The sequence below is a fragment of the Rattus norvegicus genome, chromosome 2 (genome assembly GCF_021556685.1).
Source record: "Rattus norvegicus strain SHRSP/BbbUtx chromosome 2, alternate assembly SHRSP_T2T, whole genome shotgun sequence".
Lineage (NCBI taxonomy): Eukaryota > Metazoa > Chordata > Mammalia > Rodentia > Muridae > Rattus > Rattus norvegicus.
In genome coordinates, this window is record NC_141535.1 from 245,217,337 (window position 1) to 245,230,598 (window position 13,262).

Here is a 13,262-nt window from a genome sequence, read left to right on the forward strand (position 1 = left end):
CCAGAAGAGGGCACAGGACTCCCTGGAGGTAGAGTTACATATGGTTCTGAGCTGGGAAGCATCAGTGCTGGGAAGTAAACATGGGCCCTCTCTCCCAACCCCCGTGTGTGTGTGTGTGTGTGTGTGTGTGTGTGTGTGTGTGTGTGTGTGTGTGTTTGCGTGTGTGTATCCAAGTGCAGTTTTTGGTGCTGCTGTTTGTTTTGTGTGGTTGAGACAAGTAGCTACTGGGTTGGGGATTTAGCTCAGTGGTAGAGCGCTTGCTTAGCGAGCGCAAGGCCCTGGGTTCGGTCCTCAGCTCCGAAAAAAAGAAAAAAAAAGAAAAAAGAGAGAAAAAAAAAAGAAAAAAAAAAAAGAAAAGAAAAGAGACAAGTAGCTACAAGCCTCAGGATGTAGCTATGGCTGACTTGGAAACTTACTTTGTAGACCAGGCTGGCCTTGAACTCTCAGAGAGCTCCCAACCTCTATCTGGTAAGTGCAGGGTTAAAGGCGTGTGCCACCACTGCAGGCCCTAATAATTCGGTTTGTGTTTCTGTTAGGACAAGTTCTTTTGAAGTAGTTCAGGATAGCCCCTGTGGGATCCAGGCTAGCCTTGGGATCTCAATTCTTCTGCCTCTACTTCCAAGATTAGATGAAGATCGACACTCTATAAAACTGGTCATGTGCTTTTATACAACTGAAGTGGAGAGCTCCTTATATACTGAAATTAGTCATTCAACTAGATAGCTTAACATGGGGGCCTGCTCATTGCTTGTGCAAAAGTACGAGCAGTCTGTATGTGTTTGTGTATATGTGTGCTTGAGTGTGTATGTGTGTGTGTATGTGGACACTGTCTATATATGTGAATGTGTACATGTGCCTGTGTATGCGTGTATGCATGTGTGTCTCTGTAGACAACTTAGAAACAGTAGGAAACAGGATAGGGTTAAGAGGCTAGCATTGCAACACAGAGTTTAAATTTTGCAAACACCTGTCTGGGAATAGTTCCAAATACACAATTTGTATTCACACCTGGAAAATGGAGTTCACTAATCCCAGAGGATAACTGGAGATTATTAAAATAAAACAGCCAGGCTTGAAGGTAGCAGCTCTTGGGAGGCAGAGGTAAAGCTGTTAGCTCTCGACCAGGCTGGACTACAAAATGAGACCCAATATAAAGAAACAATAAATACAACGTTCTGAAACTTTAAAATCATAAGAGTACTGCTTTTATTATTCCTGGCTCTCTGCCAAAAACAAAGAATTCCAATATGGGGACAATCCTAACTTTAGTCTTCGAGCCTGCAGCTACAGCACAACTAAGTGACGAATGGCTTAGAAATTTGAGTCTTGGTTTTATAGCAACGTAGAAAACAGGATAAAAGAATATGCATTTTCTTATTGGTTATGGGATTAGACTTTCCTTCACCTGTCCTTGGAGGCACCAAGAAACCTCTAGTTCTGTTGTCAGAATTAAAAATAACTTAAAACCCCCTTCAGCTTCTGCTTTCAGAGCCTGTTAATTTGTATAGTAATGGCCGGGGTGAGGGAGAGGGGCGGTCAATCAATGCAATAAAAAAAATGTTGTAAATTCTAAAACTACAGATTTTGGGAACACAGGCAACTGTAGTGCAGTTTTGGTGGCGTAAATGGAGTTCTTATACGAATGCATCCCTAGTATTTAAGTCAATTAGTGGCTAAAACGGAGCTCAGGAAACAAAATTCTGGAGGGTACAACATTTAGAAGACAAACTTCATGAAAGTTCTTCGGTAGGCTCTTCTCCCTTTTGTTTTTGGGAAGGGTACCTTTCTGAACATCACAAAACAACAGGTGTACTAACCCTGTTGCCGTGAGCAGCCCACTTCCCTTTCCTTCTGGTAGAATTAGCTGTGTTTTGTGTACACCCAGGATCAGCCAGTTTGGATCCTAACACCTGCTCACACCCGTAGCTACAGAACAACACACTGATGCTTTCCTGGGGTGGGACTATAGTCAAAGTTTTCTGGAAGTGCTTCCCTCTGCCAGAGCAGAGTTCTGACACCGGATTCGAGAAGGGTTGATGACGAAAGGAAGTGTCTGAGCCCCTTGACCGAGAGCAAAGCAGGTCCACAGGGCCACCCCTGCAGGGGTCAGCGGCCGGAGGTCAGTAGGCAGCGCGGGGGGGACTCCAGCAGGCTCGCGCCCGCCTCCCGACCGCGTAGGGCCGACTGTCCCGATCCCGCCCCGTCACCCGCTCACCTTGTAGCCTCTGCGGAGCGCTGCTGCCATGATGCCTTCCTGCTCTGTTGGCTCTGCAGGCTCCGACCACCACAGGGCAGAAGCTAAGCGGACTGGGTCCCGCCCACAGGGGGCGTGGCCTGGAGGGCGGAGAGGGGCGGGCCTTGGACGCGGTACAAGGGTCTGCGAGTCAAAGTCCTCGGGGGCGTGGCCTGGGGAGTCCCTTCTCACAGCGACAAAGTCTGGGCTCCCAAATTGACGTCAGCTGAGAGACAGGCGAATGACCCGTCCAAGCAGAAGACCTTGGGTGTGGTCATTGCAGGATCAGGGGGTGTGGCCTGGGAGGCGGGGTTAGATGAGGGAGATTCGCCCGGTCCAGACTAGGGCCAGAAGAGGGAGGGGCCTGAAGGCCCTCGGCGCCTGCGCCCTGCCCTCGACCTAGCTGGAGCCTGAGCTGCTCGCCTTGGCACAGGCTAAAAGCTGTCTACCCCGTGTCACCTGAGCCCGAAGGTCGCGTCCTCTCCGGAGGGATACCGGGGAAAGCTGGACCCGAATCCAGGCCAGAGGGCGCAGGCAGGCGTTTCCTGCACTCAGTTGTGACCTTTACTCGGAGAGTCAGATCTTTTATATGTCCTGTGTACACTGGAGCGGCTAACGCTGGGCTAGAGCGAAAGGTTGTCTGTGCTTCTGAAAATTTAAATGGGAGTTTAGCTGCTTGTGTAGCCGGGCGACTGAGAAGTCTCAGTGGCAGGAGACTGAGAAGGAAGACTACTGCGAGTTTGAGGCTAGCCAGAGCCAAGTAGCAAGAACAAACCGAAGCACAATATCATCTGTGGTTTTTGAACGTTTTCAAGGCTACTTACTATCCACTCATGTAGATGTGGACAATGTCCTTGGGGACGGAAGCTGAGCCTATCCAAAAGCTCCCTAGCTAGTGGATATTGGGAGTAAACATTTTGCTCGAGTTTGTAAATTTTGCTGAAAGTCCCGTTGTCTTCCAGTTGTACTTGAGATGGTAGCTGCGATGTTACAAAGGTGAAAGATTATAAAACTTCTCAGTGTTGGGTACCTCGGCTGCCAAAGCTTCAGTGAAATACGCTGTCCGAGTCCTCTTGCTCCCTGCTTCAAGCAGCTGGGAGACAGGAACTTATATTTGAACCAATAGTAAACAATGGAAAGTTCTCATCTTCTCTCTGTCTTGACTGTAGCACTGTCAGGCACACCAAAGCCTGGCAAAGGTATGTGGATTCCGTTGAAAGATAAAAGCTGAAGTCTATAAGGCTAATCTTTCAAGGACAACAACAGACTTTCCTGAGACATAGTCTTTAATGGTTGTAACTTCCAGAAGAGAGTATCCTCCTTTGAATGGTCTGCTAGTCTGATGAGGCGTTTAGATCCCTGATTGTGGAGTGTTCCAAGTCCACAGTCAACATTTTCTGGGCCATTTTTAAGCTCCCTTAGTAGCCATTTAGTGCCCTCCTCTGTGGGTAAGCTAACAGCGTTGTGACCGTTAGGTAAATCCTTTAGAATATTCAGGCACACATCTACCTCTCACCTACCAGAAAGCAAATGCTGTCAGAGAGCATTTGAAGCCTATGGCTTTTTTTTTCCCCTGTAATATTTCCACTAATGTATTTGAAAAGTATGTTGAGATCTGCATGGCCTTCTTTGCTCTGTTTCCATTAAACATCTTACTATTGCTTCTTCACTGGAACGGAGACGTTGGGGCAACGTGGATAGATGTTTTAGAAAGCATGTCTCTGCGTCTGGTACAGAATGCTCACCTCTCTTCACATTCTTCCTCAAACAGGAACAGCATGGGCTAGGTATCTTCCAATATTGGAGTGATTAACAGGCTTGGGTTGAGTTAAGGAGTTGAACCCAAAGTTAAGGAGACAGAGGCAAATGAAGGTGGTAGACTTTTGTTCTCCGTAATCTTTGAGCCCAGCCGAAGAGTTGGAGCTTCTGGGTAAGAGCAGTCTCTAAGAGCTTGATTAGTCTCAGAACTAATTTTAACATAACACGCTCCAACTCTAAATATTTATATAACACACTGTCTTGTAAGCCCCATTACCACATTAGTCTCTGAGCTATTATTCTCCACTGTCATTTAACATCCAGTCACAGTCAATACGCGTGTGTCCCTCCAGTGCCTTGTACATGTAATTCGTTTCCAAACTAGGATTCTGCGAATGTTTCCCATTTCAGGCTGGTTTTTAACTTTTTTCTGTTTTTTAAACGTATCGATCTTTTGTCAACAATACTATTATTTTTAAAAATATGTGTAATTGTGTGGCTCTGTGCACATTGAGGCCAGATGAGGATATCAGATTCCCTGGAAGTAGATACAGGTGATTGCTAGCTGCTGGCTGAGTGCGCTGGAAACCAAACTTATTTCCTCTGTTCTTAACCCCTGAGCCATCTCTTCGGCACCCCCCTTTGCTTTCATTAAGAGGCCAAGCCATGAAGAACGGCCCCTGCTGTACATTCCTTCCGTGTCTCTGGATCCAGGACGCAAGCGGCTGGAGGCTTGAGCACTGCCTGTGCCATTCATATTGCTTCATGTTACGAAGTCTTTAATGTCACTTTTTTCCCTGATGACGGTTGGCTGTAGTGATGAGTTTAGCTACACCGCTTTGGCTACCGGAAGCAGGTCCCACGCAAGCATCCGCCACGCCCGAACAGGAGATCTTTGGATTAGCAAATGAAAGTCTCTCTCTCTCTCTCTCTCTCTCTCTCTCTCTCTCTCTCACACACACACACACACACACACACACACACACACACACACACACACACACACACGCGCGAGTGCGCGCGCGCACACCAGTTAATTTTTATTTGCTGTGACTAGCTCAAAGGTTGGGTACTCCTAAACTTTTCCCTGCCAGCCCAAGTCCACATGGTTGATTGGCTTTCTCTCCTGCAGCTCTTAGATCCCATCCTTCTTCCCTGAGTCATGGTGAATCTCCCTCTTCCTTTCTCCCAGTTCCTAGCCCGTGCAAATCTAAAAGCTCTGCCCCTCTCTCTCCTCCCAGCCATTGGCTGTTGGCTCTTCATTGATCGGGACCACCCACCCCAGCAAGGACACTGAGAGCAAGAGAGAGGCCCTCAGTTGCCTCCCAATTCGGCCCCCAAGACTGAGCGTCTCCCTCACAATTTCCATCCTAGACCCCCATGATAACAGGAGGGGCCTAGGGAGCCCTCTCTACTCCCTTGAATACCATCAATAAAGTTTGCTGTACCCACAACAAACAAACAATTGGGGACAAGGACGTCAGCATTGGGACATGCAGATCCTGATTAATTCAAAACATTGGAACCAACCCCAACAGTTGGTTATTTGATAAAAGTGGTGACAGAAAATTCTTCCTTTGACAACAACTTAGTTTCCCTTTGGCTTGTCAGGAGTAGCCACAGACCTATGTCCCCAGCAAGAGTAATCTTTATGCTCAGCTAAACGCAAATTTTATGTCTGGAGAAACTCACAAGGAGAAGATTCCCCCACAGAGGTAGGACAGTTAAGACTCTGAGCATCCAAGATGGCCTGCTGATTCACGCCTCTAATCCTAGCACCCAGAGGCGTGGAGGGTTCAGCTACTCAAGGGGAGGAGGTAGGAGGTGGAAAGTTCAAGGCCTGGACAACAAAGCAAGTTTAGGGCAAGTCTGTGCCACTTGACAAGACCTGTGGGTCAGAAGTAAAAATTGCAAGACACACTGGGAACTCTGGTGCTTGCCTAAGGTGAATGGAGACAATTCTGTTCATTTCCCAGAAGTGCTTAAAGGAAAGAAAGAAAAGAGAGGACAGGAAAGAGAGCTGACTGTACTTCCCTCAGGTCTTTGTGGGTTCTTTTTTCCAGTCAGCTTTGCCAGTGAAAACTTAGGCTCACATTCCACAGTGTTGCCCTTTGTAGGGCAAAAGTCACACTTGAAACTGTTGACTGTACTGTGAGTGCTAGATCTAGCCGTTGGCTCTATCCCTGGAACTGATACTTAGTGAATTTCCCTCCTCCTCCTCCTCTTCCTCCTCCTCCTCCTCCTCCTCCTCCTCCTCCTCCTCCTCCTCCTCCTCCTCCTCTTTCCCTTTTACCCAGCACAAGATCCTGAGTTTTACCCCCATTGCTCTGCTTAGGTGTGAGGAATATACACTCCTTTTTAGTTGGGCTTATGAGTGTGATCACCAGGAAAGCACACGTTGGTGCTTGCTCCTTTGTTTCGTTTTGTTTGGTAATAGTGCAGCCAAGACTGGCTTTGAGCCACTGATTGGCAGGCAGCCTCTGTCTCCCACCTGTTTGGATTGTAGGCATGCACTACCTACATGCCTAGTTTGACACACACTCTCTCTCTCTCTCTCTCTCTCTCTCTCTCTCTCTCTCTCTTTCTCTGTCTCTCTCTCAGAAGTATTTATTTTATGTATATGAGTACACATTAGCTGTCTTCAAAATTACCAGAAGAAGTAAGCCACCATGTGCTTGCTGGGAATTGAACTTAGGGCCTTTGCATGAGCAAGTCAGTGCTCTGCTGAGACATCTCTCCAGCCGCCCCCCCCCCCCAATTTATTTAACTTTTATTTTCTTTCCGTTGGTGTGAGGATGTCAGATCCCCTGAAACTGGAGTCACAGACGGTTGTAAGCTGCCATGTAAGTGCTGGGAATTGAACCTGGGTCCTCTGGAAAAGTAACCAGTTCTCTTTACTGCTGAGCTGTCTCTCCAGTCTCTTGACCACCATGTCTGCCTGCATGATGCCATGTTTCCTGCCGTGATGATAATGGACTGAAACTCTGAAACTGTAAGCCAACCCCCTAACTAAATATTTGCCTTTATAAATTGTTCCTGGGACTATACCCAAAAGATGCTTGTGTTACAAGTTGGGGAGGAAAGGGTTTATTCAGCTTACACTTCCACATTGCTGTTCATCACCAAAGGAAGTCAGGATTGGAACTCAAGCAGGTCAGGAAGCAGGAGCTGATGCAGAGGCCATGGAGGGGTGCTGCTTACTGGCTTGCTTCCCCTGGCTTGCTCAGCTTGCTTTCTTATAGAACCCAAGACCACCAGCCCAGGGATGGCTCCACCCACAATGAGCTGGGTCCTCCCACCTTGATCACTAGTTGAGAAAGTGCCTTACAGATGCATCTCATGGAGGCATTTCCTCAACTGAGGCTCCTTTCTCTGTGATAACTCCAGCTTGTGTCAAGTTGATACACAAAACCAGCCAGTACAATGCTCCACCATCCCACAAAGGCATTTGCTCAACTGTGTTCTTAGCTGCTTTATTCATAAGAGTCAGAAACTAGAAACGACCTAGATGTTCATCAACTGAAGACTAGATAAAGAAAATGTGGTACACCTACAAAATGGAATACTATTCAGCTATGAAAAAACAAAGACATCATGAATTTTGCAGGCAAATGGATGGCCTTTGAGAATATCATCCTGAGTGAGACAACCCAGTCCCAAAAAGACACGTGGGGTATGTACTCACTTATAAGTGGATATTAACCATAAAATACAATCCCATGGTACATCCCACAGACCCAAAGAAGCTAAACAAGAATGAAAGTACAAGGGAGGATGCTTGAATCTCACTCAGAAGGGGGTAAAGAGTCAGAGGGAGGGAACTTGGAGAGAGAGGGGAGTGGGAGGGTTAAAATGGAAATCTGCAACTGACAGGGGTGGGGAAGTGGGGGTCATCTTCAGGAAGAGATGGAGACCTGGGATAGGGGAGTTGCCTAAGAACCAATGGGGGTGGCATTAGCTGTGACTTACAGCATTGGGGATTTGGAGCCTGGGGAGGCTGCCTCCTGGGGACAGGCAGGACCCCCAGTGGAGTGATAGTGACACTAACCCACTCACAAAACTTTCAACCCCACATTTATCCTGTCTACAAGAAATGCAGGGATGGGGGTTGGAGTAGAGACTGAGGGAACAGACAACCAATAACTGGCCCAACTTGAGACCCACCCTATGGGCAAGCACCAATCCCTGGCACTATTAATGATGCTCTGTTTTGCTTGGAGACAGGAGCCTAGCATGGCTGTCCTCTGAGAAGCTCTACCCAGCAACTGATCCAGACATATGCAGACACCCACATCCAAACAGTGGATGGATGCTGGGGACTCTTATGGACTAATAAGAGGAAGAATTGCAGCCCCTAAGGGATAGAGACTCTACAACAAGGCCAACAAAATCAACTAACCTGGACCCTTGGGGGTCTCAGAGACTGAACCACCAACCAAAGAGCATACACCGGCTGGACCTAGGTCTCTCCGCACACATGTAGCAGATGTGTAGCTTGGTCTCCATGTGGGTTCCAAACAACTGGAGCTGAGGCTATCCCAAAAGCTGTTGCCTGTATGTGGAAATACGTTCAAGCCAGGCTGCTTTGTCTGGCCTCAGTGGGAGAGGATGGGCCTAGCCTCATAGAGTCTTGATGTGCCACGGTAGGGGGATACCAGGGAAGTCCCCACCTGTTCAGAGGAGACGATAAGGGCAGATGGAGAAGGATTGTTGGAGGGGGTGACTGGGAGGGAGGCAGTGAGCAGAATGTAAAATGAAAAGTAACAACAACAACAACAGCAACAACTACAACAACATTAGAAATTATCTGAGTGTGAAGAAAAACGTTGCCTTAGTCACGATGTCTTTTCACAGCAATGGAAACTCTAAGACAGGCTCTCACTGTAAACTGATGAAGTGGTTTCCACTATAGAACAGATTAATAGACTTTATTAATTTGTAGAGGGAAATAAGTACATCTGTTAAAGAAATCCCCCAAATTTGTAGAGCTGTTGGTATTAACTTCTAAGCCGAGTGTGTTCTGGTGCCTGTGTATTATCCTAGCTCACAAGAGGAGCACACAGTTCAAAGGTGGCTTGAGCTATGTAGCGACGTGTCTCAGGCAAACAGCTGATCTTTTGAAAAAGCTACATTTGTTTTTGCTATTTTTGTTGTTGTTGCTTTGGAGAAGCTACATTTTATTGGGGAAAATGTTCTTAAATGAGTTGCTTGCTCAGATCTTTAAACATCCAAAGGTCAGGCCAACGGCAGTGGTGCACACCTTTGATTGTAGCACTCAGGGGTCAAAGGCTGGTGGATGTCTGTGAATTTGAGGCTAGTCTGGCCTACTTAGTGAGTTCCAGGTGCTCCAGGGTCCCCTAGTGAGTAAAAAAAGAGCAACAAACAAAACAAAACAACACAACAACAAAACAAAACAAAGAACTTGCTAGCCCTCTTTATTGGCTTTCTGGTGTCGTTCCACACAGATCATTTTATAAACTGTCTGTCCTTAATTCAGACGTTTACATCTAATGCCACTGTGCTCGTTGGAGGGAGAACCTCTGGGAGCTGATTGTCCTGAGGGTGAGATCCTGATGAGTGTGGTGAGTGTGGTGAGTGTGCATGTGTGTGCGTGTGCGTGTGTGCGTGTGTGTGCACATGTGTGTGTGCATGGGTATGTGTGCGTGTGCATGCCTATCACAGCAATACTACAGTCTCTGGTAACGATTTCTATCTTAGTTGGGGCTTCCATTGCTATGAAAGGACACCATGTCCAAGGCAACTCTTATAAAGACAAATGTTTAGTTGGGGCTGGCTTACAGTTTCAGAGGTTCAGTTCATCATCATCATGGTGGAAATCATGTACTTCCTTCCGTGCTGTGAGCTGTAATTCCAAGATCAGGCGGTCAGTGCAGCTGACTTCTGATGAGAGCCCCTGTCCTGACTTCAGATTGCTGTCTCTTAAGTGTCCTCTTGAGGCAGAAAGGGCCAGGCAGGTGTGGCCTCTTCAATGAGGCACCAGGGAACCCAACTTGCATCCTCATGGTTATATGGCAAAGACTACTTACTACTGGCTGAACTATCTCCCCAGTCCTTGAGAATTCTAAGTGTGAGACAAGCCTGGGCTATACAGCACGACTCTGTCTCAAGACAAAACAGCAAATCAACAAAACCAAACCAGAACATTTTATTGGTGCGACTTTCCCCAGACGCCTGCTTTAGCTGTATTGAGCAATTAGACTTTGATAATTTTGACACTCACTAAGCAACCGATATTCAGCACCTGCGTGTGTAATTCCTCCAATGTTTAGTCACACTGGTGTCTTCTCCCATAAGCATGAAAAGCTAAGCGTCTTCAGTTTATGGAGAGGAACTGTTATGAAATTACACTTGGATTCTTCTTGTTGCATGTATACAAGCAGCTGTCAGATTATACAGCATCCCTGGGAACACATGAACACACACAAACACACACGCATGCACACGCACACATACCCATGCACACACACACGTGCACACACACGCACACACGCACACGCACACACATGCACATGTACACACACATGTGCACACATGCACATGCATATACACGCACAGACCTAATGAGCTGGTTCCCTCTATTCAATATCTTAGCCAGGCACTCTCTTCTAAGGATTTCAGAGATGGCATTGACCTTTGAGCAAATGCCATTTGTCCACCTGGCCACTCGCCTTCTTTTACTGTTGAAGGTCACTGCATCTATGTAGAACTTATTGCCCATGCCCTATTATTGTAGTGTCAGAGGTACTGGAGTCCAGAGATCCTCCTGCCTCTGCTTCCCCAGTGGCCAGGACTACAGGCACTTTTTAACTTCCCTAGATGTCTCTGTGATACCTTCCTTCTCTTGGAGGAAGTGAAGGAAAGGCAGACTGGCTGCTATAAAGCCTTTCTAGCTACTCACAGGATTCGATGGCACGCATGCCTTCTAGTCCTGTGAAATCCATCCAACTGGAGTTACAGAAGGTTATGAGCCACCATGTGGAAGTCTAAGGCCAAACCCAGGTCTTCTGTAGGAGCAATGGGTGCCACTAACCTCTGACCACCTCCCCAGCCATTGGCCTCTGACCATCTCTGCAGCTGTTGACCACTGACCACCTCTCCAGCCATTAACTACTGACCATCTCTCCAGCCATTGGCTGCTGACCATCTCTCCAGCCATTGGCCTCTGACCATCTCTCTAGCCATTGGCCTCTGACCATCTCTCCAGCCATTGGCCTCTGACCATCTCTCCGGCCATTGGCCTCTGACCATCTCTCCGGCCATTGGCCTCTGACCATCTCTCCGGCCATTGGCCTCTGACCATCTCTCCGGCCATTGGCCTCTGACCATCTCTCCGGCCATTGGCCTCTGACCATCTCTCCGGCCATTGGCCTCTGACCATCTCTCCGGCCATTGGCCTCTGACCATCTCTCCGGCCATTGGCCTCTGACCATCTCTCCGGCCATTGGCCTCTGACCATCTCTCCGGCCATTAACTGCTGACCATCTCTCCAGCCATTGGCCGTTGACCATCTCTCCGGCCATTGGCCTCTGACCATCTCTCCGGCCATTGGCCGCTGACCATCTCTCCGGCCATTGGCCTCTGACCATCTCTCCAGCCATTGGCCGCTGACCATCTCTCCGGCCATTGGCCTCTGACCATCTCTCTGGCCATTGGCCGCTGATCATCTCTCCAGCCATTAACTACTGACCATCTCTCCAGCCATTGGCCTCTGACCATCTCTCCAGCCATTGGCCACTGACCATCTCTCCAGCCATTGGCTGCTGACCATCTCTCCAGCCATTGGCCGATGACCATCTCTCCAGCCACTGGCCTCTGACCATCTCTGCAGCTGTTGACCACTGACCACCTCTCCAGCCATTAACTACTGACCATCTCTCCAGCCATTGGCCTCTGACCATCTCTCCGGCCATTGGCCTCTGACCATCTCTCCGGCCATTGGCCGCTGACCATCTCTCCGGCCATTGGCCTCTGACCATCTCTCCGGCCATTGGCCTCTGACCATCTCTCCGGCCATTGGCCTCTGACCATCTCTCCGGCCATTGGCCTCTGACCATCTCTCCGGCCATTGGCCTCTGACCATCTCTCCGGCCATTGGCCTCTGACCATCTCTCCGCCCATTGGCCTCTGACCATCTCTCCGGCCATTGGCCGTTGACCATCTCTCCGGCCATTGGCCTCTGACCATCTCTCCGGCCATTGGCCTCTGACCATCTCTCCGGCCATTGGCCTCTGACCATCTCTCCGGCCATTGGCCTCTGACCATCTCTCCGGCCATTGGCCTCTGACCATCTCTCCGGCCATTGGCCTCTGACCATCTCTCCGGCCATTGGCCTCTGACCATCTCTCCGGCCATTGGCCTCTGACCATCTCTCCGGCCATTGGCCTCTGACCATCTCTCCGGCCATTGGCCTCTGACCATCTCTCCGGCCATTGGCCTCTGACCATCTCTCCGGCCATTGGCCTCTGACCATCTCTCCGGCCATTAACTGCTGACCATCTCTCCAGCCATTGGCCGTTGACCATCTTTCCGGCCATTGGCCTCTGACCATCTCTCCGGCCATTGGCCGCTGACCATCTCTCCGGCCATTGGCCTCTGACCATCTCTCCGGCCATTGGCCGCTGACCATCTCTCCGGCCATTGGCCTCTGACCATCTCTCCGGCCATTGGCCGCTGATCATCTCTCCAGCCATTAACTACTGACCATCTCTCCAGCCATTGGCCTCTGACCATCTCTCCAGCCATTGGCCTCTGACCATCTCTCCGGCCATTGGCCTCTGACCATCTCTCCGGCCATTGGCCTCTGACCATCTCTCCGGCCATTGGCCTCTGACCATCTCTCCAGCCATTGGCCTCTGACCATCTCTCCAGCCACTGGCCTCTGACCATCTCTGCAGCTGTTGACCACTGACCACCTCTCCAGCCATTAACTACTGACCATCTCTCCAGCCATTGGCCTCTGACCATCTCTCTAGCCATTGGCCTCTGACCATCTCTCCAGCCATTGGCCTCTGACCATCTCTCCAGCCATTGGCCGCTGACCATCTCTCCAGCCATTGGCCTCTGACCATCTCTCCGGCCATTGGCCTCTGACCATCTCTCCGCCCATTGGCCTCTGACCATCTCTCCAGCCATTGGCCTCTGACCATCTCTCCGCCCATTGGCCGCTGACCATCTCTCCGGCCATTGGCCTCTGACCATCTCTCCGGCCATTGGCCTCTGACCATCTCTCCGGCCATTGGCCTCTGACCAT

General features: G+C 49.2%; 1 protein-coding gene and 1 long non-coding RNA gene across 2 annotated transcripts in view; one reads left to right on the forward strand and one right to left on the reverse strand.

Annotated features, from left to right (window-relative positions):
- Acadm (acyl-CoA dehydrogenase medium chain) overlaps positions 1–2,355 on the reverse strand; it is a 24,241-nt gene extending 21,886 nt beyond the window's left edge. The window contains 1 exon segment of the mRNA NM_016986.2: positions 2,216–2,355. Coding sequence (NP_058682.2) covers positions 2,216–2,245 — 30 coding nt within the window. The 5' untranslated portion in view covers positions 2,246–2,355.
- Positions 2,001–9,480, forward strand: LOC134485696 (uncharacterized). The gene is made up of 4 exons (XR_015672736.1): positions 2,001–2,119; positions 6,786–6,983; positions 7,599–7,664; positions 8,216–9,480. It is a non-coding gene; the product is annotated as an uncharacterized LOC134485696 (long non-coding RNA).
- Positions 9,481–13,262: the final 3,782 nt, after the last annotated feature.